The sequence below is a fragment of the Petromyzon marinus genome (assembly GCF_048934315.1).
Source record: "Petromyzon marinus isolate PM22_M1 ecotype Great Lakes invasive population chromosome 80 unlocalized genomic scaffold, UKy_Petmar_22M1.pri1.0 chr80_unloc.4, whole genome shotgun sequence".
Classification (NCBI taxonomy): domain Eukaryota; kingdom Metazoa; phylum Chordata; class Hyperoartia; order Petromyzontiformes; family Petromyzontidae; genus Petromyzon; species Petromyzon marinus.
In genome coordinates this window covers 44,256-71,649 of record NW_027422632.1, presented here as the reverse complement: position 1 = coordinate 71,649, position 27,394 = coordinate 44,256, and the positions used below count along the sequence as shown (strand labels likewise).

General features: G+C 52.4%; 1 protein-coding gene across 1 annotated transcript in view; it reads left to right on the top strand.

Annotated features, from left to right (window-relative positions):
• The first annotated feature begins 1,935 nt into the window (after positions 1 to 1,935).
• Positions 1,936 to 27,394, top strand: part of LOC142908365 (dynein axonemal heavy chain 1-like) — a 35,007-nt gene continuing 9,548 nt past the window's right edge. The window contains exons 1-4 of the mRNA XM_076058935.1: positions 1,936 to 2,360; positions 3,963 to 4,126; positions 6,932 to 7,157; positions 11,477 to 11,672. Coding sequence (XP_075915050.1) covers positions 7,008 to 7,157; positions 11,477 to 11,672 — 346 coding nt within the window. The 5' untranslated portion in view covers positions 1,936 to 2,360; positions 3,963 to 4,126; positions 6,932 to 7,007. The remainder of the gene's footprint in view (positions 2,361 to 3,962; positions 4,127 to 6,931; positions 7,158 to 11,476; positions 11,673 to 27,394) is intronic.

Sequence of the window (27,394 nt, the reverse complement as noted above, 5' to 3'; positions counted from 1 at the left end):
CACTGTCTCTCTGTGTCTCTCTCTGTCTCTGTGTCTGTGTCTCTCTGTCTCTGTGTCTCCTCTGTGTCTCACCAGGAGAGTGAACAGAGTCTAGTCGTGCTCAAGTTGTCTCACTGTGACTTGTGTCTCTCTCTGTCTCTCTGTGTCTCTGTGTCTCTCTCTGTCTCTGTATCTGTGTCTCTGTGTCTCTGTGTCTCACCAGGAGAGTGATCAGGGTCTAGTCGTGCTCAAGTTGTCTGACCGTGACTTGTCTCTCTCTGTGTCTCTCTGTCTCTGTGTCTCTGTCTGTGTCTCTGTGTCTCACCAGGAGAGTGACCAGGGTCTAGTCGTGCTCAAGTTGTCTGACCGTGACTTGTCTCTCTCTGTGTCTCTGTGTCTCTCTCTGTCTCTCTGTGTCTCTGTGTCTCTCTCTGTCTCTGTGTCTCTGTGTCTCTGTGTCTCACCAGGAGAGTGACCAGGGTCTAGTCGTGCTCAAGTTGTCTGACCGTGTCTCTGTGTCTCTCTGTGTCTCTCTGTGTCTCTGTGTCTCTCTCTGTCTGTGTCTCTGTGTCTCTGTCTCTCTGTGTCTCTGTGTCTCACCAGGAGAGTGACCAGGGTCTCGTCGTGCTCAAGTTGTCTGACCGTGACTTGTCTCTCTCTGTGTCTCTCTGTCTCTGTCTCTGTCTGTGTCTCTGTGTCTCTGTCTCTGTGTCTCTGTGTCTCTCTGTGTGTCTCTGTCTCTCTGTGTGTCTCTGTCTGTGTCTCTGTGTCTCTGTGTCTCTGTGTCTCACCAGGAGAGTGACCAGGGTCTAGTCGTGCTCAAGTTGTCTGACCGTGACGTGTGTCTCTCTGTGTGTCTCTGTCTCTCTGTGTCTCTCTGTGTCTCTGTCTGTGTCTCTGTGTCTCTCTCTGTCTGTGTCTGTGTCTCTGTCTGTGTCTCTGTGTCTCACCAGGAGAGTGACCAGGGTCTCGTCGTGCTCAAGTTGTCTGACTGTGACTTGTCTCTCTCTGTCTCTCTGTGTCTCTGTGTCTCTCTCTGTCTCTGTGTCTCTGTGTCTCACCAGGAGAGTGACCAGGGTCTAGTTGTGCTCAAGTTGTCTGACCGTGACTTGTGTCTCTCTCTGTGTCTCTGTGTCTCTCTGTGTGTCTCTGTGTCTCTCTCTGTGTCTGTGTCTCTCTCTGTCTGTGTCTCTGTCTCTCTGTCTCTCTGTGTCTCTGTGTCTCACCAGGAGAGTGACCAGGGTCTAGTCATGCTCAAGTTGTCCGACCATGACTTGTCTCTCTCTGTGTCTCTCTGTCTCTGTGTCTCTGTGTCTCTGTGTCTCACCAGGAGAGTGACCAGGGTCTAGTCGTGCTCAAGTTGTCCGACCGTGACTTGTCTCTCTCTGTGTCTCTCTGTCTCTGTGTATCTCTGTGTCTCTGTGTCTCTGTGTCTCTGTGTCTCTCTCTCTCTGTGTGTCTCTGACTCTCTGTGTCTCTGTCTCTGTGTCTCACCAGGAGAGTGACCAGGGTCTAGTCGTGCTCAAGTTGTCCGACCGTGACTTGTGTCTCTCTCTGTCTCTCTGTGTCTCTCTCTGTGTCTCTGTCTGTGTCTCTGTGTCTCTGTCTGTCTGTGTCTCTGTGTCTCTGTCTCTGTGTCTCACCAGGAGAGTGACCAGGGTCTAGTCGTGCTCAAGTTGTCTGACCGTGACTTGTGTCTCTCTGTGTCTCTGTGTCTCTGTGTCTCTGTGTCTCTGTGTCTCACCAGGAGAGTGACCAGGGTCTCGTCGTGCTCAAGTTGTCCGACCGTGACTTGTGTCTCTCTCTGTCTCTGTGTCTCTCTGTCTCTGTGTCTCTCTCTGTGTCTCTGTCTCTGTGTCTCACCAGGAGAGTGACCAGGGTCTCGTCGTGCTCAAGTTGTCCGACCGTGACTTGTCTCTCTCTATGTCTCTCTGTCTCTGTGTCTCTCTCTGTGTGTCTCTGTCTCTGTGTCTCACCAGGAGAGTGACCAGGGTCTCGTCGTGCTCAAGTTGTCTCACCGTGACTTGTGTCTCTCTGTCTCTGTGTCTCTCTCTGTCTGTGTCTCTGTCTGTCTGTGTCTCTGTGTCTCTGTGTCTCACCAGGAGAGTGACCAGGGTCTAGTCGTGCTCAAGTTGTCTGACCGTGACTTGTGTCTCTCTGTCTCTGTGTCTCTCTCTGTCTGTGTCTCTGTCTGTCTGTGTCTCTGTGTCTCTGTCTCTGTGTCTCACCAGGAGAGTGACCAGGGTCTAGTCGTGCTCAAGTTGTCTGACCGTGACTTCCTACGCAGCGTTGAGACGGCGATTCGCTTTGGCAAACCCTGCCTGGTGGATCACGTGGGGGAACATCTCGATCCTGCCCTCGACCCCATCCTACTCAGACAGGTAACTAGCACTATCACTAACTATCACTATCACTAACTATCACTATCACTAACTATCACTATCACTAACTATTACTAACTATCACTATCGCTAACTATCACTAACTATCACTATCACGAACTATCACCAACTATCACTATCACTCACTATCACTATCACTAACTATCACTATCACTAACTATCACCAACTATCACTATCACTCACTATCACTATCACTAACTATCACTATCACTAACTATTACTAACTATCACTATCACTAACTATCACTAGCACTAACCATCACCAACTATCACTATCACTAACTATCACTAACTGTTACTAACTATCACTAACTATCACTATCACTAACTATCACTAACTATCACTCTCACTAACTATCACTAACTATTACTAACTATCACTAACTATCACTATCACTAACTATCACTAACTATTACTAACTATCACTATCACTAACTATCACTATTGCTAACTATCACTAACTATCACTATCACTAACTATCACTATTGCTAATTATCACTAACTAGCACGATCACTAACTCGCAGTCCGTGTCCCGGTGTGTCTCTGTGTCTTTGTGTGTCCGTGTCTCTGTGTGTCTCTGTGTGTCTCTGCGTGTCGTTGTGTATCCGTGTCTCTGTGTCTTTGTGTGTCCGTGTCTCTGTGTGTCTCTGTGTGTCTCTGTGTGTCTCTGTGTCTCTGCGTGTCTCTGCATGTCTGTGTGTCCGTGTCTCTCTGTGTGTCTCTCTCTCTCTGTCTCTGCGTGTGTGTGTGTGTCTATGTGTGTCTCTCTCTGTCTCTCCCTGTGTCTCTCTGTCTGTGTCTCTCTCTGTGTCTCTCTGTGTCTCTACGTGTGTCTCTGTGTCTCTGCGTGTCTCTGCGTGTCGTTGTGTATCCGTGTCTCTGCGTGTCTCTGTCTCTGTGTCTCTGCGTGTCGTTGTGTATCCGTGTCTCTGCGTGTCTCTGTCTCTGTGTCTCTGCGTGTCTCTGTGCGTTGTTGTGTATCCGTGTCTCTGCGTGTCTCTGCGTGTCTCTGTATGCGTGTCTCTGTGTATCCGTGTCTCTCCATGTGCGTGTCTCTGCGTGTCTCTGCATGTGTCTCTGCGTGTCTCTGCATGTGTCTCTGTGTCTCTGCGTGTCTCTGTCTCTGTGTCTCTGCGTGTCTCTGCGTGTCGTTGTGTATCCGTGTCTCTGCGTGTCTCTGCGTGTCTCTGTATGCGTGTCTCTGTGTATCCGTGTCTCTCCATGTGCGTGTCTCTGCGTGTCTCTGCATGTGTCTCTGTATGCGTGTCTCTGTGTATCCGTGTCTCTCCATTTGCGTGTCTCTGCGTGTCGTTGTGTATCCGTGTCTCTGCGTGTCTCTCCGTGTCTCTGTATGCGTGTCTCTGTGTATCCGTGTCTCTCCATGTGCGTGTCTCTGCGTGTCTCTGCATGTGCCTCTGCGTGTCTCTGCATGTGTCTCTGTGTCTCTGCGTGTCTCTGTCTCTGTGTCTCTGCGTGTATCTGTATGCGTGTCTCTGTGTATCCGTGTCTCTCCATGTGCGTGTCTCTCCGTGTCTCTGCGTGTCTCTGCGTGTCCCTGCGCGTCTCTGCGCGTGCAGACGTTCTCGCTGCAGGCTGGTGGGGTGGTGATCCGCGTGGGTGACGCGCTGGTGCCCTACCACGACAACTTCAGACTCTTCCTGTGCACCGCCCTGCCCAACCCCCGCTACAGCGCCGAGGTCGCAGCAAAGGTCACGCTGCTGAACTTCACCCTCTCGCCAAGGTGACGCACAGACGTCACCACGACGCTTGTGCCAGGCTAGGTGCACCCCTGAGGCCACGTGAAGTGTCGAACGCCCGCTGGCAGGAGGTCACGGGGCAGACCCAGCAGGTGCCACGGGTCGACTGACTGAGATGACCGAGATGACTGGCTGGTGCACCACCTGTGCCCCCTACTGTGCCAGGCTAGGTGCACCAGGAGGTCACGTGGCAGACCCAGCAGGGTGCCACGGGTCGACTGACTGAGATGACCGAGATGACTGGCTGGTGCACCACCTGTGCCCCCTACTGTGCCAGGCTAGGTGCACCAGGAGGTCACGTGGCAGACCCAGCAGGTGCCACGGGTCGACTGACCGAGATGACTACTGGCTGATGCACCACCTGTGCCCCCTACTGTGGCAACCCGCTGAGCTTTAGCCACCCGGCGCTCCGCTCGTTGTTGTGAGCGTCGCTCCTCCGCCCTCCGTTGTTGTTGGAGGGCGACTGCCTCCAACTGCCCAGTAGCATCCTTCACGAGCCTCCTCCTCCACAGAGGCCGATCTTGACACCGCTGGTACCAGTTCATCGACAAGTCCACTCAGCTCCACGTCCTCATGAGATCTTTAATGACCAGCTGCAAGCAATGATGAAATTCTCGCTTGCAACGCTCATCAGCTAGCTGAGGCCAGGCCACTATGGGTTTGAAGGGGGTCCTGGGTGTACACCCACCACCGGAGTGGAAGAATCGCAGGTGCATCTCACAGATGACAAGTCGATGGTCAGTGAGCAGATCAGCTCCACGGTAGGTCCTGGTGTCAATGACATGAGCCCGCATCCGCTGTTCCATCGCTATGTAGTCCAGCAGATGTTCTTGCTTAGACCCGGCATTCATCCATGATGTTGTGTGGATGCGCCGATGCCGGAACAGCATGTTGGTAATTACAAACCCATGGGCTGCACAAAAATCTAACAGCCTCCTACCGTTGTTATTGAGCTGATCTGGCCCATGCCCTCCAATCACTCCAGACCAGGTGCCAGCATCATGACCAACTCAGGCATTGAAGTCACCCAACAAGATGACTCTATCCCGAGGGGCCACTTTAGCCAGCACCTGTGACAGGAGGTCATAGAAGGCATCTGACTCATCGGCCTTGCCTGTATCCCTCCACGGATGTTCGTCTTCGGTGGGGGGCATAAGTAACCACGACCACCATTCCTCGCCTCCGGTTGACGGGAAGGCGAGCCCAAAGTAGCCTGGGGCTTACGGCTTCCCACACCTCACCGCCACGCTCCCACGCCCCCTTCATTCTTTTGTTAAGAGGAAGACCCACACCCTGTTGTTTGGCAGTCTGCTTCCCCGAGTAGAGGACTGTCCACCCCTCACGGTGGCAGGAGACGGAGCCGGTCCACCGGACCCCCAGAATGCCGCAGAGGTCCAGGCGGTACCGGTCCAGCTCCAGACAGAGCAGTGGCAGCCTCTCCTCCACACACTCATACTAGAACCAGTCCACCGGACCTCCTGAATGCCGCAGAGGTCCAGGCGGTACCGGTCCAGCTCCAGACAGAGCAGTGGCAGCCTCTCCTCCACACACTCATACTAGAACCAGTCCACCGGACCTCCTGAATGCCGCAGAGGTCCAGGCGGTACCGGTCCAGCTCCAGACAGAGCAGTGGCAGCCTCTCCTCCACACACTCATACTAGAACCAGTCCACCGGACCCCCTGAATGCCGCAGAGGTCCAGGCGGTACCGGTCCAGCTCCAGACAGAGCAGTGGCAGCCTCTCCTCCACACACTCATACTAGAACCAGTCCACCGGACCTCCTGAATGCCGCAGAGGTCCAGGCGGTACCGGTCCAGCTCCAGACAGAGCAGTGGCAGCCTCTCCTCCACACACTCATACTAGAACCAGTCCACCGGACCTCCTGAATGCCGCAGAGGTCCAGGCGGTACCGGTCCAGCTCCAGACAGAGCAGTGGCAGCCTCTCCTCCACACACTCATACTAGAACCAGTCCACCGGACCTCCTGAATGCCGCAGAGGTCCAGGCGGTACCGGTCCAGCTCCAGACAGAGCAGTGGCAGCCTCTCCTCCACACACTCATACTAGAACCAGTCCACCGGACCCCCTGAATGCCGCAGAGGTCCAGGCGGTAGCGGTCCAGCTCCAGACAGAGCAGTGGCAGCCTCTCCTCCACACACTCATACTAGAACCAGTCCACCGGACCCCCTGAATGCCGCAGAGGTCCCGGCGGTACCGGTCCAGCTCCAGACAGAGCAGTGGCAGCCTCTCCTCCACACACTCATACTAGAACCAGTCCACCGGACCTCCTGAATGCCGCAGAGGTCCAGGCGGTAGCGGTCCAGCTCCAGACAGAGCAGTGGCAGCCTCTCCTCCACACACTCATACTAGAACCAGTCCACCGGACCCCCTGAATGCCGCAGAGGTCCAGGCGGTAGCGGTCCAGCTCCCGACAGAGAAGCGGCAGCACCGAGGTTCAATCTTCCCGGCTCCGCCAAATTGTCGTTTAGTTTTCATCGACTGAAGGTGGGAGGGGTTGCCAGCCCGCCTTGGCGTCCGTCCAGTAGTGGGGGGGGGGGGGGGCGGCCCCCCCTTTGTCCGCCGTGGTGGCTGCAAACGCCGCGAGTGGAGTGGCCAATCGCAGTTTGGCCGTCCCCTCCCACGGCACTGCTCACCGCTGAGTTGGGGGGTCGGTGTCCCGGACCGCCCGCCCGCCCGCCCGCCCGCTCGCTCTCTTCTCCACCCTCACCACCCCCTCCACGCTCACCTCCCCCCACCTCCCCCCCACCTCCCCCCCACCTCCCCCCACCAGCGGCCTAGAGGACCAGCTGCTGTGCCGCGTGGTGGCCGTGGAGCGGCCCGACCTGGAGGAGGCCCGTGCCCAGCTGATGGCCTCCAGCGCTGAGACGGTGCGGGAGCTTGGCGCCCTGGAGGAGGAGATCCTGCGGAGGCTGAGCGGCTCGCGGGGAAACCCCGTCGATGACGTGGAGCTCATCGCCGCCCTGCACGCCTCCAAGGGCAAGGCCGCCCAGATGCAGGTTCTGGTCGGGGGGCTATTTGCTGGCGCTCTGGCTCGTGGGCTCAGTCGCAGGCTCCGTGGCTGGCTGGCTGGCTGGCTGGTTCACCAGTAGACTGGCTAACTCAGCAGTAGACTGGCTGGTTCATCAGTAGACTGGCTGGCTGGCTGATTCAGCAGTAGACTGGCTGGTTCACCAGTAGACTGGCTGATTCAGCAGTAGACTGGCTGGCTGGCTGGCTGATTCAGCAGTAGACTGGCTGGTTCACCAGTAGACTGGCTGATTCATCAGTAGACTGGCTGGCTCACCAGTTGACTGGCTGGCTGGCTGGCTGATTCAGCAGTAGACTGGCTGGTTCACCAATAGACTGGCTGGCTCACCAGTTGACTGGCTGGCTGGCTGATTCAGCAGTAGACTGGCTGGCTGGCTGGCTTACCAGTAGACTGGCTAGCTCAGCAGTAGACTGGCTGGTTCATCAGTAGACTGGCTGGCTCACCAGTAGACTGGTTGGCTGGCTGATGCAGCAGTAGACTGGCTGGTTCACCAGTAGACTGGCTGGCTCACCAGTTGACTGGCTGGTTCACCAGTAGACTGGCTAGCTGGCTGGCTCACCAGTAGACTGGCTAGCTCAGCAGTAGACTGGCTGGCTCAGCAGTAGACTGGTTGGCTGGCTGGCTCACCAGTAGACTGGCTAGCTCAGCAGTAGACTGGCTGGCTCAGCAGTAGACTGGCTGATTCAGCAGTAGACTGGTTGGCTAGCTGGCTCACCAGTAGACTGGCTGATTCAGCAGTAGACTGGTTGGCTAGCTGGCTGATTCATCAGTAGACTGGCTGGCTGGCTGATTCATCAGTAGACTGGCTGGTTCACCAGTAGACTGGCTGGTTCACCAGTTGACTGGCTGGCTGGCTGGCTGGCTGGTTCACCAATAGACTGGCTGGCTGGCTGGCTCACCAGTAGACTGGCTAGCTCACCAGTAGACTGGCTAGCTCAGCAGTAGACTGGCTGGTTCACCAGTTGACTGGCTGGCTGGCTGGTTCACCAGTAGACTGGCTGGTTCACCAGTTGACTGGCTGGTTCACCAGTAGACTGGCTGGCTGGTTCACCAGTAGACTGGCTGGCTGGCTGGCTCACCAGTAGACTGGCTAGCTCAGCAGTAGACTGGCTGGTTCATCAGTAGACTGGCTGGTTCATCAGTAGACTGGCTGGTTCATCAGTAGACTGGCTGGCTGGCTGATGCAGCAGTAGACTGGCTGGTTCACCAGTAGACTGGCTGGCTCACCAGTTGACTGGCTGGTTCACCAGTAGACTGGCTAGCTGGCTGGCTCACCAGTAGACTGGCTAGCTCAGCAGTAGACTGGCTGGTTCATCAGTAGACTGGCTGGCTGGCTGATTCAGCAGTAGACTGGCTGGTTCACCAGTAGACTGGCTGATTCAGCAGTAGACTGGTTGGCTAGCTGGCTGATTCAGCAGTAGACTGGCTGGTTCACCAGTAGACTGGCTGATTCATCAGTAGACTGGCTGGCTCACCAGTTGACTGGCTGGCTGGCTGGCTGATTCAGCAGTAGACTGGCTGGTTCACCAGCAGACTGGCTGGTTCACCAGTAGACTGGCTGGCTCACCAGTAGACTGGCTGGTTCAGCAGTAGACTGGCTGGCTCATCAGTAGACTGGCTGGCTCACCAGTAGACTGGCTGATTCATCAGTAGACTGGCTGGCTCAGCAGTAGACTGGCTGGCTCACCAGTTGACTGGCTGGCTCATCAGCAGACTGGCTGGTTCATCAGCAGACTGGCTGGTTCATTAGTAGACTGGCTGGCTGGCTGATTCAGCAGTAGACTGGCTGGTTCACCAGTAGACTGGCTAGCTGGCTGGCTCACCAGTAGACTGGCTAGCTCAGCAGTATACTGGCTGGCTGGCTGATTCAGCAGTAGACTGGCTGGTTCACCAGTAGACTGGCTGATTCAGCAGTAGACTGGCTGATTCAGCAGTAGACTGGTTGGCTAGCTGGCTGATTCAGCAGTAGACTGGCTGGTTCACCAGTAGACTGGCTGATTCATCAGTAGACTGGCTGGCTCACCAGTTGACTGGCTGGCTGGCTGGCTGATTCAGCAGTAGACTGGCTGGTTCACCAGTAGACTGGCTGGTTCACCAGTAGACTGGCTGGCTGGCTGGCTGATTCAGCAGTAGACTGGCTGGCTGGCTGGCTCACCAGTAGACTGGCTGGCTCATCAGTAGACTGGCTGGCTCAGCAGTAGACTGGCTGGCTCACCAGTAGACTGGCTGGCTCATCAGTAGACTGGCTGGCTCAGCAGTAGACTGGCTGGCTCACCAGTAGACTGGCTGGCTCAGCAGTAGACTGGCTGGCTCATCAGTAGACTGGCTGGCTCAGCAGTAGACTGGCTGATTCACCAGTAGACTGGCTGGCTCATCAGTAGACTGGCTGGCTCACCAGTAGACGGGCTGGCTCATCAGTAGACTGGTTGGCTCATCAGTAGACTGGCTGGCTGGCTGATTCAGCAGTAGACTGGCTGGCTCATCAGTAGACTGGCTGGCTCACCAGTAGACTGGCTGATTCACCAGTAGACTGGCTGGCTCATCAGTAGACTGGCTGGCTCAGCAGTAGACTGGCTGGCTCATCAGTAGACTGGCTGGCTCAGCAGTAGACTGGCTGATTCACCAGTAGACTGGCTGATTCATCAGTAGACTGGCTGGCTCAGCAGTAGACTGGCTGATTCACCAGTAGACTGGCTGATTCATCAGTAGACTGGCTGGCTCATCAGTAGACTGTCTGGCTCATCAGTAGACTGACTGGCTCACCAGTTGACTGGCTGGCTCATCAGTAGGCTGGCTGATTCAGCAGTAGGCTGGCTGGTTCATCAGTAGACTGGCTGATTCAGCAGTAGGCTGGCTGGTTCATCAGTAGACTGGCTGGCTCATCAGTAGACTGGCTGGTTCATCAGTAGACTGGCTGGCTCATCAGTAGACTGGCTGGCTCACCAGTAGACTGGCTGGCTCACCAGCAGACTGGCTGGTTCACCAGCAGACTGGCTGGTTCAGCAGTAGACTGGCTGGCTCAGCAGTAGACTGGCTGGCTCACCAGTTGACTGGCTGATTCAGCAGTAGACTGGCTGGCTCACCAGTTGACTGACTGGCTCACCAGCAGACTGGCTGGTTCACCAGCAGACTGGCTGGTTCAGCAGTAGACTGGCTGGCTCAGCAGTAGACTGGCTGGTTCACCAGTAGACTGGCTGGCTCAGCAGTAGACTGGCTGATTCAGCAGTAGGCTGGCTGATTCATCAGTAGACTGGCTGGTTCACCACTAACCGTGCCACTACTATGGCTACCCCTACCACTGCCCCTACCACTTCCCCTGCCACTACCCCTACCACTACTATGACTACCCCTACCTCTACCACTACCATTACTGTGGCTAACCCTACCTCTGCCACTACCTCTACCACTACTACGACTACCCCTACCACTACCACTACCCCTACCACTACCCCTGCCACTACCCCTGCCACTACTACACCTACCACTACCCCTACCACTACCCCTACCACTACCCCTGCCACTACTACCTCTACCACTACCCCTACCACTACTACAACTACCTCTACCACTACCCCTGCTACTACCACTACCACTACTACGACTACCCCTATCTCTACCACTACCCCTGCCACTACCACTACTATTACCACCACTACCACTACCCCTGCCACTACTACTACTACCTCTACCTCTACCACTACTACCACTACCCCTGCCACTACTACCCCTACCACTACCCCTGCCACTACCACTACCCCTACCACTACTACGACTACCCCTATCTCTACCACTACCCCTGCCACTACCACTACTATTACCACCACTACCACTACCCCTGCCACTACTACCCCTACCTCTACCACTACTACCACTACCCCTGCCACTACTACCACTACCTCTGCCACTACCACTACCCCTACCACTACCACCCCTACCACTACTCCTACCACTACCACCACCCCTACCACTACCACCACCCTTACCACTACCACTACCCCTACCACTACCACCACCCCTACCACTACCACCACCACTACCACTACCCCTACCACCACCACTACCACTACCCCTACCACCACCACTACCACTACCACCCCTACCACCACCACTACCACTACCCCTACCACCACCACTACCACTACCACCCCTACCACCACCACTACCACCACCCCTACCACCACCACTACCACTACCCCTACCACCACCACCACCACCACCCCTACCACCACCACCACCCCTACCCCCACCACCACCACTACTACCGCTACTCCTCCCCGCTGCGCGTAGGCTAAGGTGGTGCGTGCGGCGGCCACGGAGCTGGAGCTGGACCGCGCCCGTGCCCGCTACCTGGCCGTGGCACAGCGGGGCCAGCTGCTGTTCTTCTGCACGACGGCACTCGCCACGGTCGAGTCGATGTACCAATACTCGCTAGCGTGGTACCTGGGCATCTTCACCAGCGCCATCACCTCCGCTCCACAGGCTGGTAAGTAGTCTGGTAGAGTGGTAGAGTGGTAGTCTGGTAGAGTGGTAGAGTGGTAGTCTGGTAGAGTGGTAGAGTGGTAGACTGGTAGAGTGGTAGAGTGGTAGAGTGGTAGTCTGGTAGAGTGGTAGAGTGGTAGACTGGTAGAGTGGTAGAGTGGTAGACTGGTAGAGTGGTAGAGTGGTAGACTGGTAGACTGGTAGAGTGGTAGAGTGGTAGACTGGTAGAGTGGTAGAGTGGTAGACTGGTAGACTGGTAGAGTGGTAGAGTGGTAGTCTGGTAGTCTGGTAGAGTGGTAGAGTGGTAGACTGGTAGAGTGATAGAGTGGTAGACTGGTAGTCTGGTAGAGTGGTAGAGTGTTAGACTGGTAGAGTGGTAGAGTGGTAGACTGGTAGAGTGGTAGACTGGTAGACTGGTAGTCTGGTAGAGTGGTAGTCTGGTAGAGTGGTAGAGTGGTAGAGTGGTAGTCTGGTAGTCTGGTAGACTGGTAGAGTGGTAGAGTGGTAGACTGGTAGTCTGGTAGAGTGGTAGTCTGGTAGAGTGGTAGAGTGGTAGTCTGGTAGACTGGTAGTCTGGTAGAGTGGTAGAGTGGTAGAGTGGTAGTCTGGTAGAGTGGTAGACTGGTAGAGTGGTAGTCTGGTAGACTGGTAGAGTGGTAGAGTGGTAGACTGGTAGAGTGGTAGACTGGTAGACTGGTAGAGTGGTAGAGTGGTAGACTGGTAGAGTGGTAGACTGGTAGACTGGTAGTCTGGTAGTCTGGTAGAGTGGTAGAGTGCTAGAGTGGTAGAGTGGTAGTCTGGTAGAGTGGTAGACTGGTAGACTAGTAGACTGGTAGTCTGGTAGAGTGGTAGACTGGTAGAGTGGTAGAGTGGTAGTCTGGTAGAGTGGTAGAGTGGTAGTCTGGTAGACTGGTAGAGTGGTAGACTGGTAGAGTGTTAGACTGGTAGAGTGGTATACTGGTAGACTGGTAGAGTGGTAGAGTGGTAGACTGGTAGACTGGTATAGTGGTAGTCTGGTAGAGTGGTTGACTGGTAGAGTGGTAGAGTGGTAGACTGGTAGACTGGTAGAGTGGTAGACTGGTAGAGTGGTAGACTGGTAGACTGGTAGAGTGGTAGACTGGTAGACTGGTAGAGTGGTAGACTGGTAGAGTGGTAGACTGGTATAGTGGTAGTCTGGTAGAGTGGTTGACTGGTAGAGTGGTAGAGTGGTAGACTGGTAGACTGGTAGAGTGGTAGACTGGTAGAGTGGTAGAGTGGTAGAGTGGTAGACTGGTAGAGTGGTAGACTGGTAGACTGGTAGAGTGGTAGAGTGGTAGACTGGTAGAGTGGTAGAGTGGTAGAGTGGTGGAGTGGTAGACTGGTAGACTGGTAGAGTTGTAGAGTGGTAGTCTGGTAGACTGGTAGAGTGGTAGTCTGGTAGAGTGGTTGACTGGTAGAGTGGTAGAGTGGTAGACTGGTAGACTGGTAGAGTGGTAGAGTGGTAGACTGGTAGAGTGGTAGACTGGTAGACTGGTAGAGTGGTAGAGTGGTAGACTGGTAGAGTGGTAGACTGGTAGACTGGTAGAGTGGTAGACTGGTAGACTGGTAGAGTGGTAGTCTGGTAGAGTGGTAGACTGGTAGAGTGGTAATCTGGTAGACTGGTAGAGTGGTAGAGTGGTAAACTGGTAGACTGGTAGAGTGGTAGAGTGGTAGTCTGGTAGACTGGTAGAGTGGTAGAGTGGTAGTCTGGTAGACTGGTAGAGTGGTAGAGTGGTAGTCTGGTAGACTGGTAGAGTGGTAGAGTGGTAGTCTGGTAGACTGGTAGAGTGGTAGACTGTTAGACTGGTAGAGTGGTAGACTGGTAGAGTGGTAGTCTGGTAGACTGGTAGAGTGGTAGAGTGGTAGAGTGGTAGACTGGTAGACTGGTAGTCTGGTAGAGTGGTAGTCTGGTAAAGTGGTAGTCTGGTAGAGTGGTAGTCTGGTAGAGTGGTAGTCTGGTAGTCTGGTAGAGTGGTAGAGTGGTAGACTGGTAGTCTGGTAGAGTGGTAGACTGGTAGAGTGGTAGAGTGGTAGACTGGTAGACTGGTAGAGTGGTAGAGTGGTAGACTGGTAGACTGGTAGAGTGGTAGAGTGGTAGACTGCTAGAGTGGTAGTCTGGTAGAGTGGTAGAGTGGTAGACTGGTAGAGTGGTAGAGTGGTAGTCTGGTAGAGTGGTAGACTGGTAGAGTGGTAGAGTGGTAGAGTGGTAGTCTGGTAGAGTGGTAGTCTGGTAGGCTGGTAGTCTGGTAGTCTGGTAGACTGGTAGACTGGTAGAGTGGTAGAGTGGTAGACTGGTAGAGTGGTAGACTGGTAGAGTGGTAGACTGGTAGACTAGTAGACTGGTAGTCTGGTAGAGTGGTAGACTGGTAGACTGGTAGAGTGGTAGACTGGTAGACTGGTAGAGTGGTAGAGTGGTAGAGTGGTAGACTGGTAGAGTGGTAGTCTGGTAGAGTGGTAGAGTGGTAGAGTGGTAGTCTGGTAGAGTGGTAGACTGGTAGAGTGGTAGACTGGTAGACTGGTAGTCTGGTAGGCTGGTAGTCTGGTAGTCTGGTAGACTGGTAGACTGGTAGAGTGGTAGAGTGGTAGACTGGTAGACTGGTAGAGTGGTAGACTGGTAGACTGGTAGAGTGGTAGTCTGGTAGACTGGTAGAGTGGTAGACTGGTAGACTAGTAGACTCGTAGTCTGGTAGAGTGGTAGACTGGTAGAGTGGTAGACTGGTAGAGTGGTAGAGTGGTAGCCTGGTAGACTGGTAGAGTGGTAGACTGGTAGACTGGTAGAGTGGTAGACTGGTAGACTGGTATAGTGGTAGTCTGGTAGAGTGGTTGACTGGTAGAGTGGTAGAGTGGTAGACTGGTAGACTGGTAGAGTGGTAGACTGGTAGAGTGGTAGACTGGTAGACTGGTAGAGTGGTAGACTGGTAGACTGGTAGAGTGGTAGACTGGTAGAGTGGTAGACTGGTAGAGTGGTAGAGTGGTAGACTGGTAGAGTGGTAGAGTGGTAGACTGGTAGAGTGGTAGACTGGTAGAGTGGTAGAGTGGTAGACTGGTAGAGTGGTAGACTGGTAGAGTGGTAGTCTGGTAGAGTGGTAGACTGGTAGAGTGGTAGACTGGTAGAGTGGTAGAGTGGTAGACTGGTAGAGTGGTAGACTGGTAGAGTGGTAGACTGGTAGAGTGGTAGACTGGTAGAGTGGTAGACTGGTAGAGTGGTAGAGTGGTAGACTGGTAGAGTGGTAGTCTGGTAGAGTGGTAGTCTGGTAGAGTGGTAGACTGGTAGTCTGGTAGAGTGGTAGAGTGGTAGAGTGGTAGACTGGTAGACTGGTAGAGTGGTAGAGTGGTAGTCTGGTAGGCTGGTAGTCTGGTAGTCTGGTAGACTGGTAGACTGGTAGAGTGGTAGAGTGGTAGACTGGTAGAGTGGTAGACTGGTAGAGTGGTAGACTGGTAGACTAGTAGACTGGTAGTCTGGTAGAGTGGTAGACTGGTAGACTGGTAGAGTGGTAGAGTGGTAGACTGGTAGAGTGGTAGACTGGTAGAGTGGTAGAGTGGTAGACTGGTAGAGTGGTAGTCTGGTAGAGTGGTAGTCTGGTAGAGTGGTAGACTGGTAGTCTGGTAGAGTGGTAGAGTGGTAGAGTGGTAGACTGGTAGACTGGTAGAGTGGTAGAGTGGTAGTCTGGTAGGCTGGTAGTCTGGTAGTCTGGTAGACTGGTAGACTGGTAGAGTGGTAGAGTGGTAGACTGGTAGAGTGGTAGACTGGTAGAGTGGTAGACTGGTAGACTAGTAGACTGGTAGTCTGGTAGAGTGGTAGACTGGTAGACTGGTAGAGTGGTAGACTGGTAGACTGGTAGAGTGGTAGAGTGGTAGACTGGTAGAGTGGTAGTCTGGTAGAGTGGTAGAGTGGTAGAGTGGTAGTCTGGTAGAGTGGTAGAGTGGTAGTCTGGTAGACTGGTAGAGTGGTAGAGTGGTAGTCTGGTAGACTGGTAGAGTGGTAGAGTGGTAGTCTGGTAGACTGGTAGAGTGGTAGACTGTTAGACTGGTAGAGTGGTAGACTGGTAGAGTGGTAGTCTGGTAGACTGGTAGAGTGGTAGAGTGGTAGAGTGGTAGACTGGTAGACTGGTAGTCTGGTAGAGTGGTAGTCTGGTAAAGTGGTAGTCTGGTAGAGTGGTAGTCTGGTAGAGTGGTAGTCTGGTAGTCTGGTAGAGTGGTAGAGTGGTAGACTGGTAGTCTGGTAGAGTGGTAGACTGGTAGAGTGGTAGAGTGGTAGACTGGTAGACTGGTAGAGTGGTAGAGTGGTAGACTGGTAGACTGGTAGAGTGGTAGAGTGGTAGACTGGTAGAGTGGTAGTCTGGTAGAGTGGTAGAGTGGTAGACTGGTAGAGTGGTAGAGTGGTAGTCTGGTAGAGTGGTAGACTGGTAGAGTGGTAGACTGGTAGACTGGTAGAGTGGTAGAGTGGTAGTCTGGTAGGCTGGTAGTCTGGTAGTCTGGTAGACTGGTAGACTGGTAGAGTGGTAGAGTGGTAGACTGGTAGAGTGGTAGACTGGTAGAGTGGTAGACTGGTAGACTAGTAGACTGGTAGTCTGGTAGAGTGGTAGACTGGTAGACTGGTAGAGTGGTAGACTGGTAGACTGGTAGAGTGGTAGACTGGTAGAGTGGTAGTCTGGTAGAGTGGTAGAGTGGTAGAGTGGTAGTCTGGTAGAGTGGTAGACTGGTAGAGTGGTAGACTGGTAGACTGGTAGTCTGGTAGGCTGGTAGTCTGGTAGTCTGGTAGACTGGTAGACTGGTAGAGTGGTAGAGTGGTAGACTGGTAGACTGGAAGAGTGGTAGACTGGTAGACTGGTAGAGTGGTAGTCTGGTAGACTGGTAGAGTGGTAGACTGGTAGACTAGTAGACTCGTAGTCTGGTAGAGTGGTAGACTGGTAGAGTGGTAGACTGGTTGACTGGTAGAGTGGTAGAGTGGTAGACTGGTAGACTGGTAGAGTGGTAGACTGGTAGAGTGGTAGACTGGTAGACTGGTAGAGTGGTAGACTGGTAGACTGGTAGAGTGGTAGACTGGTAGACTGGTAGAGTGGTAGACTGGTAGACTGGTATAGTGGTAGTCTGGTAGAGTGGTTGACTGGTAGAGTGGTAGAGTGGTAGACTGGTAGACTGGTAGAGTGGTAGACTGGTAGAGTGGTAGACTGGTAGACTGGTAGAGTGGTAGACTGGTAGACTGGTAGAGTGGTAGACTGGTAGAGTGGTAGACTGGTAGAGTGGTAGAGTGGTAGACTGGTAGAGTGGTAGAGTGGTAGACTGGTAGAGTGGTAGACTGGTAGAGTGGTAGAGTGGTAGACTGGTAGAGTGGTAGACTGGTAGAGTGGTAGTCTGGTAGAGTGGTAGACTGGTAGAGTGGTAGACTGGTAGAGTGGTAGACTGGTAGAGTGGTAGAGTGGTAGACTGGTAGAGTGGTAGACTGGTAGAGTGGTAGACTGGTAGAGTGGTAGACTGGTAGAGTGGTAGTCTGGTAGAGTGGTAGACTGGTAGACTGGTAGAGTGGTAGAGTGGTAGACTGGTAGAGTGGTAGACTGGTAGAGTGGTAGAGTGGTAGACTGGTAGAGTGGTAGTCTGGTAGAGTGGTAGTCTGGTAGAGTGGTAGACTGGTAGTCTGGTAGAGTGGTAGAGTGCTAGAGTGGTAGACTGGTAGACTGGTAGAGTGGTAGAGTGGTAGTCTGGTAGGCTGGTAGTCTGGTAGTCTGGTAGACTGGTAGAGTGGTAGAGTGGTAGACTGGTAGAGTGGTAGACTGGTAGAGTGGTAGACTGGTAGACTAGTAGACTGGTAGTCTGGTAGAGTGGTAGACTGGTAGACTGGTAGAGTGGTAGACTGGTAGACTGGTAGAGTGGTAGAGTGGTAGACTGGTAGAGTGGTAGTCTGGTAGAGTGGTAGAGTGGTAGAGTGGTAGTCTGGTAGAGTGGTAGACTGGTAGAGTGGTAGACTGGTAGACTGGTAGTCTGGTAGGCTGGTAGTCTGGTAGTCTGGTAGACTGGTAGACTGGTAGAGTGGTAGAGTGGTAGACTGGTAGACTGGTAGAGTGGTAGACTGGTAGACTGGTAGAGTGGTAGTCTGGTAGACTGGTAGAGTGGTAGACTGGTAGACTAGTAGACTCGTAGTCTGGTAGAGTGGTAGACTGGTAGAGTGGTAGACTGGTAGAGTGGTAGAGTGGTAGAGTGGTAGCCTGGTAGACTGGTAGAGTGGTAGACTGGTAGACTGGTAGAGTGGTAGACTGGTAGACTGGTATAGTGGTAGTCTGGTAGAGTGGTTGACTGGTAGAGTGGTAGAGTGGTAGACTGGTAGACTGGTAGAGTGGTAGACTGGTAGAGTGGTAGACTGGTAGACTGGTAGAGTGGTAGACTGGTAGAGTGGTAGACTGGTAGAGTGGTAGAGTGGTAGACTGGTAGAGTGGTAGAGTGGTAGACTGGTAGAGTGGTAGACTGGTAGAGTGGTAGAGTGGTAGACTGGTAGAGTGGTAGACTGGTAGAGTGGTAGTCTGGTAGAGTGGTAGACTGGTAGAGTGGTAGACTGGTAGAGTGGTAGACTGGTAGAGTGGTAGAGTGGTAGACTGGTAGAGTGGTAGACTGGTAGAGTGGTAGACTGGTAGAGTGGTAGACTGGTAGAGTGGTAGTCTGGTAGAGTGGTAGACTGGTAGACTGGTAGAGTGGTAGAGTGGTAGACTGGTAGAGTGGTAGACTGGTAGAGTGGTAGAGTGGTAGACTGGTAGAGTGGTAGTCTGGTAGAGTGGTAGTCTGGTAGAGTGGTAGACTGGTAGTCTGGTAGAGTGGTAGAGTGGTAGAGTGGTAGACTGGTAGACTGGTAGAGTGGTAGACTGGTAGAGTGGTAGACTGGTAGAGTGGTAGATTGGTAGAGTGGTAGACTGGTAGAGTGGTAGACTGGTAGAGTGGTAGAGTGGTAGACTGGTAGTCTGGTAGAGTGGTAGAGTGGTAGACTGGTAGACTGGTAGAGTGGTAGAGTGGTAGTCTGGTAGAGTGGTAGACTGGTAGAGTGGTAGTCTGGTAGAGTGGTAGAGTGGTAGACTGGTAGACTGGTAGAGTGGTAGAGTGGTAGACTGGTAGACTGGTAGAGTGGTAGTCTGGTAGAGTGGTAGACTGGTAGAGTGGTAGAGTGGTAGAGTGGTAGACTGGTAGAGTGGTAGACTGGTAGACTGGTAGAGTGGTAGAGTGGTAGAGTGGTAGACTGGTAGACTGGTAGAGTGGTTGAGTGGTTGAGTGGTAGACTGGTAGACTGGTAGAGTGGTAGACTGGTAGAGTGGTAGAGTGGTAGAGTGGTAGACTGGTAGAGTGGTAGAGTGGTAGACTGGTAGAGTGGTAGACTGGTAGAGTGGTAGAGTGGTAGACTGGTAGAGTGGTAGACTGGTAGAGTGGTAGACTGGTAGAGTGGTAGAGTGGTAGACTGGTAGAGTGGTAGTCTGGTAGACTGGTAGAGTGGTAGACTGGTAGACTGGTAGAGTGGTAGAGTGGTAGACTGGTAGAGTGGTAGAGTGGTAGACTGGTAGAGTGGTAGACTGGTAGAGTGGTAGAGTGGTAGACTGGTAGAGTGGTAGACTGGTAGAGTGGTAGAGTGGTAGACTGGTAGACTGGTAGAGTGGTAGACTGGTAGAGTGGTAGAGTGGTAGACTGGTAGAGTGGTAGAGTGGTAGTCTGGTAGACTGGTAGACTGGTAGAGTGGTAGACTGGTAGACTGGTAGAGTGGTAGACTGGTAGACTGGTAGAGTGGTAGACTGGTAGAGTGGTAGTCTGGTAGAGTGGTAGACTGGTAGAGTGGTAGACTGGTAGAGTGGTAGAGTGGTAGACTGGTAGAGTGGTAGACTGGTAGAGTGGTAGAGTGGTAGTCTGGTAGAGTGGTAGATTGGTAGACTGGTAGAGTGGTAGAGTGGTAGACTGGTAGATTGGTAGAGTGGTAGACTGGTAGACTGGTAGAGTGGTAGACTGGTAGAGTGGTAGAGTGGTAGACTGGTAGAGTGGTAGAGTGGTAGACTGGTAGAGTGGTAGAGTGATAGACTGGTAGACTGGTAGACTGGTAGAGTGGTAGAGTGGTAGACTGGTAGAGTGGTAGACTGGTAGACTGGTAGAGTGGTAGACTGGTAGACTGGTAGAGTGGTAGACTGATAGACTGGTAGAGTGGTAGACTGGTAGTCTGGTAGACTGGTAGACTGGTAGAGTGGTAGTCTGGTAGAGTGGTAGACTAGTAGACTGGTAGACTGGTAGAGTGGTAGAGTGGTAGACTGGTAGAGTGGTAGAGTGGTAGACTGGTAGACTGGTAGAGTGGTAGACTGGTAGACTAGTAGACTCGTAGTCTGGTAGAGTGGTAGACTGGTAGAGTGGTAGACTGGTAGAGTGGTAGAGTGGTAGCCTGGTAGACTGGTAGAGTGGTAGACTGGTAGACTGGTAGAGTGGTAGACTGGTAGACTGGTATAGTGGTAGTCTGGTAGAGTGGTTGACTGGTAGAGTGGTAGAGTGGTAGACTGGTAGACTGGTAGAGTGGTAGACTGGTAGAGTGGTAGACTGGTAGACTGGTAGAGTGGTAGACTGGTAGACTGGTAGAGTGGTAGACTGGTAGAGTGGTAGACTGGTAGAGTGGTAGAGTGGTAGACTGGTAGAGTGGTAGAGTGGTAGACTGGTAGAGTGGTAGACTGGTAGAGTGGTAGAGTGGTAGACTGGTAGAGTGGTAGACTGGTAGAGTGGTAGTCTGGTAGAGTGGTAGACTGGTAGAGTGGTAGACTGGTAGAGTGGTAGAGTGGTAGACTGGTAGAGTGGTAGACTGGTAGAGTGGTAGACTGGTAGAGTGGTAGACTGGTAGAGTGGTAGACTGGTAGAGTGGTAGAGTGGTAGACTGGTAGAGTGGTAGTCTGGTAGAGTGGTAGTCTGGTAGAGTGGTAGACTGGTAGTCTGGTAGAGTGGTAGAGTGGTAGAGTGGTAGACTGGTAGACTGGTAGAGTGGTAGAGTGGTAGTCTGGTAGGCTGGTAGTCTGGTAGTCTGGTAGACTGGTAGACTGGTAGAGTGGTAGAGTGGTAGACTGGTAGAGTGGTAGACTGGTAGAGTGGTAGACTGGTAGACTAGTAGACTGGTAGTCTGGTAGAGTGGTAGACTGGTAGACTGGTAGAGTGGTAGAGTGGTAGACTGGTAGAGTGGTAGACTGGTAGAGTGGTAGAGTGGTAGACTGGTAGAGTGGTAGTCTGGTAGAGTGGTAGTCTGGTAGAGTGGTAGACTGGTAGTCTGGTAGAGTGGTAGAGTGGTAGAGTGGTAGACTGGTAGACTGGTAGAGTGGTAGAGTGGTAGTCTGGTAGGCTGGTAGTCTGGTAGTCTGGTAGACTGGTAGACTGGTAGAGTGGTAGAGTGGTAGACTGGTAGAGTGGTAGACTGGTAGAGTGGTAGACTGGTAGACTAGTAGACTGGTAGTCTGGTAGAGTGGTAGACTGGTAGACTGGTAGAGTGGTAGACTGGTAGACTGGTAGAGTGGTAGAGTGGTAGACTGGTAGAGTGGTAGTCTGGTAGAGTGGTAGAGTGGTAGAGTGGTAGTCTGGTAGAGTGGTAGAGTGGTAGTCTGGTAGACTGGTAGAGTGGTAGAGTGGTAGTCTGGTAGACTGGTAGAGTGGTAGAGTGGTAGTCTGGTAGACTGGTAGAGTGGTAGACTGTTAGACTGGTAGAGTGGTAGACTGGTAGAGTGGTAGTCTGGTAGACTGGTAGAGTGGTAGAGTGGTAGAGTGGTAGACTGGTAGACTGGTAGTCTGGTAGAGTGGTAGTCTGGTAAAGTGGTAGTCTGGTAGAGTGGTAGTCTGGTAGAGTGGTAGTCTGGTAGTCTGGTAGAGTGGTAGAGTGGTAGACTGGTAGTCTGGTAGAGTGGTAGACTGGTAGAGTGGTAGAGTGGTAGACTGGTAGACTGGTAGAGTGGTAGAGTGGTAGACTGGTAGACTGGTAGAGTGGTAGAGTGGTAGACTGGTAGAGTGGTAGTCTGGTAGAGTGGTAGAGTGGTAGACTGGTAGAGTGGTAGAGTGGTAGTCTGGTAGAGTGGTAGACTGGTAGAGTGGTAGACTGGTAGACTGGTAGAGTGGTAGAGTGGTAGTCTGGTAGGCTGGTAGTCTGGTAGTCTGGTAGACTGGTAGACTGGTAGAGTGGTAGAGTGGTAGACTGGTAGAGTGGTAGACTGGTAGAGTGGTAGACTGGTAGACTAGTAGACTGGTAGTCTGGTAGAGTGGTAGACTGGTAGACTGGTAGAGTGGTAGACTGGTAGACTGGTAGAGTGGTAGACTGGTAGAGTGGTAGTCTGGTAGAGTGGTAGAGTGGTAGAGTGGTAGTCTGGTAGAGTGGTAGACTGGTAGAGTGGTAGACTGGTAGACTGGTAGTCTGGTAGGCTGGTAGTCTGGTAGTCTGGTAGACTGGTAGACTGGTAGAGTGGTAGAGTGGTAGACTGGTAGACTGGAAGAGTGGTAGACTGGTAGACTGGTAGAGTGGTAGTCTGGTAGACTGGTAGAGTGGTAGACTGGTAGACTAGTAGACTCGTAGTCTGGTAGAGTGGTAGACTGGTAGAGTGGTAGACTGGTTGACTGGTAGAGTGGTAGAGTGGTAGACTGGTAGACTGGTAGAGTGGTAGACTGGTAGAGTGGTAGACTGGTAGACTGGTAGAGTGGTAGACTGGTAGACTGGTAGAGTGGTAGACTGGTAGACTGGTAGAGTGGTAGACTGGTAGACTGGTATAGTGGTAGTCTGGTAGAGTGGTTGACTGGTAGAGTGGTAGAGTGGTAGACTGGTAGACTGGTAGAGTGGTAGACTGGTAGAGTGGTAGACTGGTAGACTGGTAGAGTGGTAGACTGGTAGACTGGTAGAGTGGTAGACTGGTAGAGTGGTAGACTGGTAGAGTGGTAGAGTGGTAGACTGGTAGAGTGGTAGAGTGGTAGACTGGTAGAGTGGTAGACTGGTAGAGTGGTAGAGTGGTAGACTGGTAGAGTGGTAGACTGGTAGAGTGGTAGTCTGGTAGAGTGGTAGACTGGTAGAGTGGTAGACTGGTAGAGTGGTAGACTGGTAGAGTGGTAGAGTGGTAGACTGGTAGAGTGGTAGACTGGTAGAGTGGTAGACTGGTAGAGTGGTAGACTGGTAGAGTGGTAGTCTGGTAGAGTGGTAGACTGGTAGACTGGTAGAGTGGTAGAGTGGTAGACTGGTAGAGTGGTAGACTGGTAGAGTGGTAGAGTGGTAGACTGGTAGAGTGGTAGTCTGGTAGAGTGGTAGTCTGGTAGAGTGGTAGACTGGTAGTCTGGTAGAGTGGTAGAGTGCTAGAGTGGTAGACTGGTAGACTGGTAGAGTGGTAGAGTGGTAGTCTGGTAGGCTGGTAGTCTGGTAGTCTGGTAGACTGGTAGAGTGGTAGAGTGGTAGACTGGTAGAGTGGTAGACTGGTAGAGTGGTAGACTGGTAGACTAGTAGACTGGTAGTCTGGTAGAGTGGTAGACTGGTAGACTGGTAGAGTGGTAGACTGGTAGACTGGTAGAGTGGTAGAGTGGTAGACTGGTAGAGTGGTAGTCTGGTAGAGTGGTAGAGTGGTAGAGTGGTAGTCTGGTAGAGTGGTAGACTGGTAGAGTGGTAGACTGGTAGACTGGTAGTCTGGTAGGCTGGTAGTCTGGTAGTCTGGTAGACTGGTAGACTGGTAGAGTGGTAGAGTGGTAGACTGGTAGACTGGTAGAGTGGTAGACTGGTAGACTGGTAGAGTGGTAGTCTGGTAGACTGGTAGAGTGGTAGACTGGTAGACTAGTAGACTCGTAGTCTGGTAGAGTGGTAGACTGGTAGAGTGGTAGACTGGTAGAGTGGTAGAGTGGTAGAGTGGTAGCCTGGTAGACTGGTAGAGTGGTAGACTGGTAGACTGGTAGAGTGGTAGACTGGTAGACTGGTATAGTGGTAGTCTGGTAGAGTGGTTGACTGGTAGAGTGGTAGAGTGGTAGACTGGTAGACTGGTAGAGTGGTAGACTGGTAGAGTGGTAGACTGGTAGACTGGTAGAGTGGTAGACTGGTAGAGTGGTAGACTGGTAGAGTGGTAGAGTGGTAGACTGGTAGAGTGGTAGAGTGGTAGACTGGTAGAGTGGTAGACTGGTAGAGTGGTAGAGTGGTAGACTGGTAGAGTGGTAGACTGGTAGAGTGGTAGTCTGGTAGAGTGGTAGACTGGTAGAGTGGTAGACTGGTAGAGTGGTAGACTGGTAGAGTGGTAGAGTGGTAGACTGGTAGAGTGGTAGACTGGTAGAGTGGTAGACTGGTAGAGTGGTAGACTGGTAGAGTGGTAGTCTGGTAGAGTGGTAGACTGGTAGACTGGTAGAGTGGTAGAGTGGTAGACTGGTAGAGTGGTAGACTGGTAGAGTGGTAGAGTGGTAGACTGGTAGAGTGGTAGTCTGGTAGAGTGGTAGTCTGGTAGAGTGGTAGACTGGTAGTCTGGTAGAGTGGTAGAGTGGTAGAGTGGTAGACTGGTAGACTGGTAGAGTGGTAGACTGGTAGAGTGGTAGACTGGTAGAGTGGTAGATTGGTAGAGTGGTAGACTGGTAGAGTGGTAGACTGGTAGAGTGGTAGAGTGGTAGACTGGTAGTCTGGTAGAGTGGTAGAGTGGTAGACTGGTAGACTGGTAGAGTGGTAGAGTGGTAGTCTGGTAGAGTGGTAGACTGGTAGAGTGGTAGTCTGGTAGAGTGGTAGAGTGGTAGACTGGTAGACTGGTAGAGTGGTAGAGTGGTAGACTGGTAGACTGGTAGAGTGGTAGTCTGGTAGAGTGGTAGACTGGTAGAGTGGTAGAGTGGTAGAGTGGTAGACTGGTAGAGTGGTAGACTGGTAGACTGGTAGAGTGGTAGAGTGGTAGAGTGGTAGACTGGTAGACTGGTAGAGTGGTTGAGTGGTTGAGTGGTAGACTGGTAGACTGGTAGAGTGGTAGACTGGTAGAGTGGTAGAGTGGTAGAGTGGTAGACTGGTAGAGTGGTAGAGTGGTAGACTGGTAGAGTGGTAGACTGGTAGAGTGGTAGAGTGGTAGACTGGTAGAGTGGTAGACTGGTAGAGTGGTAGACTGGTAGAGTGGTAGAGTGGTAGACTGGTAGAGTGGTAGTCTGGTAGACTGGTAGAGTGGTAGACTGGTAGACTGGTAGAGTGGTAGAGTGGTAGACTGGTAGAGTGGTAGAGTGGTAGACTGGTAGAGTGGTAGACTGGTAGAGTGGTAGAGTGGTAGACTGGTAGAGTGGTAGACTGGTAGAGTGGTAGAGTGGTAGACTGGTAGACTGGTAGAGTGGTAGACTGGTAGAGTGGTAGAGTGGTAGACTGGTAGAGTGGTAGAGTGGTAGTCTGGTAGACTGGTAGACTGGTAGAGTGGTAGACTGGTAGACTGGTAGAGTGGTAGACTGGTAGACTGGTAGAGTGGTAGACTGGTAGAGTGGTAGTCTGGTAGAGTGGTAGACTGGTAGAGTGGTAGACTGGTAGAGTGGTAGAGTGGTAGACTGGTAGAGTGGTAGACTGGTAGAGTGGTAGAGTGGTAGTCTGGTAGAGTGGTAGATTGGTAGACTGGTAGAGTGGTAGAGTGGTAGACTGGTAGATTGGTAGAGTGGTAGACTGGTAGACTGGTAGAGTGGTAGACTGGTAGAGTGGTAGAGTGGTAGACTGGTAGAGTGGTAGAGTGGTAGACTGGTAGAGTGGTAGAGTGATAGACTGGTAGACTGGTAGACTGGTAGAGTGGTAGAGTGGTAGACTGGTAGAGTGGTAGACTGGTAGACTGGTAGAGTGGTAGACTGGTAGACTGGTAGAGTGGTAGACTGATAGACTGGTAGAGTGGTAGACTGGTAGTCTGGTAGACTGGTAGACTGGTAGAGTGGTAGTCTGGTAGAGTGGTAGACTAGTAGACTGGTAGACTGGTAGAGTGGTAGAGTGGTAGACTGGTAGAGTGGTAGAGTGGTAGACTGGTAGACTGGTAGAGTGGTAGACTGGTAGAGTGGTAGAGTGGTAGACTGGTAGAGTGGTAGACTGGTAGAGTGGTAGAGTGATAGACTGGTAGACTGGTAGACTGGTAGAGTGGTAGAGTGGTGGACTGGTAGAGTGGTAGACTGATAGACTGGTAGAGTGGTAGTCTGGTAGAGTGGTAGAGTGGTAGTCTGGTAGAGTGGTAGTCTGGTAGACTGGTAGACTGGTAGAGTGGTAGACTGGTAGAGTGGTAGTCTGGTAGACTGGTAGAGTGGTAGACTGGTAGACTGGTAGAGTGGTAGACTGGTAGAGTGGTAGACTGGTAGAGTGGTAGACTGGTAGACTGGTAGAGTGGTAGACTGGTAGACTGGTAGAGTGGTAGACTGGTAGAGTGGTAGACTGGTAGAGTGTTAGACTGGTAGAGTGGTAGACTGGTAGACTGGTAGACTGGTAGTCTGGTAGAGTGGTAGACTGGTAGAGTGGTAGAGTGGTAGAGTGGTAGACTGGTAGAGTGGTAGAGTGGTAGACTGGTAGTCTGGTAGAGTGGTAGACTGGTAGACTGGTAGAGTGGTAGACTGGTAGAGTGGTAGACTGGTAGACTGGTAGTCTGGTAGAGTGGTAGACTGGTAGAGTGGTAGACTGGTAGACTGGTAGTCTGGTAGAGTGGTAGACTGGTAGAGTGGTAGTCTGGTAGAGTGGTAGTCTGGTAGAGTGGTAGACTGGTAGACTGGTAGAGTGGTAGAGTGGTAGACTGGTAGAGTGGTAGAGTGGTAGACTGGTAGAGTGGTAGAGTGGTAGACTGGTAGACTGGTAGACTGGTAGTCTGGTAGAGTGGTAGACTGGTAGACTGGTAGAGTGGTAGACTGGTAGAGTGGTAGACTGGTAGAGTGGTAGACTGGTAGACTGGTAGAGTGTTAGACTGGTAGACTGGTAGACTGGTAGTCTGGTAGAGTGGTAGACTGGTAGAGTGGTAGACTGGTAGACTGGTAGAGTGGTAGACTGGTAGAATGGTAGACTGGTAGAGTGGTAGACTGGTAGACTGGTAGAGTGTTAGACTGGTAGACTGGTAGACTGGTAGTCTGGTAGAGTGGTAGACTGGTAGAGTGGTAGACTGGTAGACTGGTAGTCTGGTAGAGTGGTAGACTGGTAGAGTGGTAGACTGGTAGACTGGTAGTCTGGTAGAGTGGTAGTCTGGTAGAGTGGTAGTCTGGTAGAGTGGTAGACTGGTAGACTGGTAGAGTGGTAGAGGTAGACTGGTAGAGTGGTAGAGTGGTAGACTGGTAGAGTGGTAGAGTGGTAGACTGGTAGAGTGGTAGAGTGGTAGACTGGTAGAGTGGTAGAGTGGTAGACTGGTAGACTGGTAGACTGGTAGTCTGGTAGAGTGGTAGACTGGTAGACTGGTAGAGTGGTAGACTGGTAGAGTGGTAGACTGGTAGAGTGGTAGACTGGTAGACTGGTAGAGTGTTAGACTGGTAGACTGGTAGACTGGTAGTCTGGTAGAGTGGTAGACTGGTAGAGTGGTAGACTGGTAGACTGGTAGAGTGGTAGACTGGTAGAATGGTAGACTGGTAGAGTGGTAGACTGGTAGACTGGTAGAGTGTTAGACTGGTAGACTGGTAGACTGGTAGTCTGGTAGAGTGGTAGACTGGTAGAGTGGTAGACTGGTAGACTGGTAGTCTGGTAGAGTGGTAGTCTGGTAGAGTGGTAGTCTGGTAGAGTGGTAGACTGGTAGACTGGTAGAGTGGTAGAGGTAGACTGGT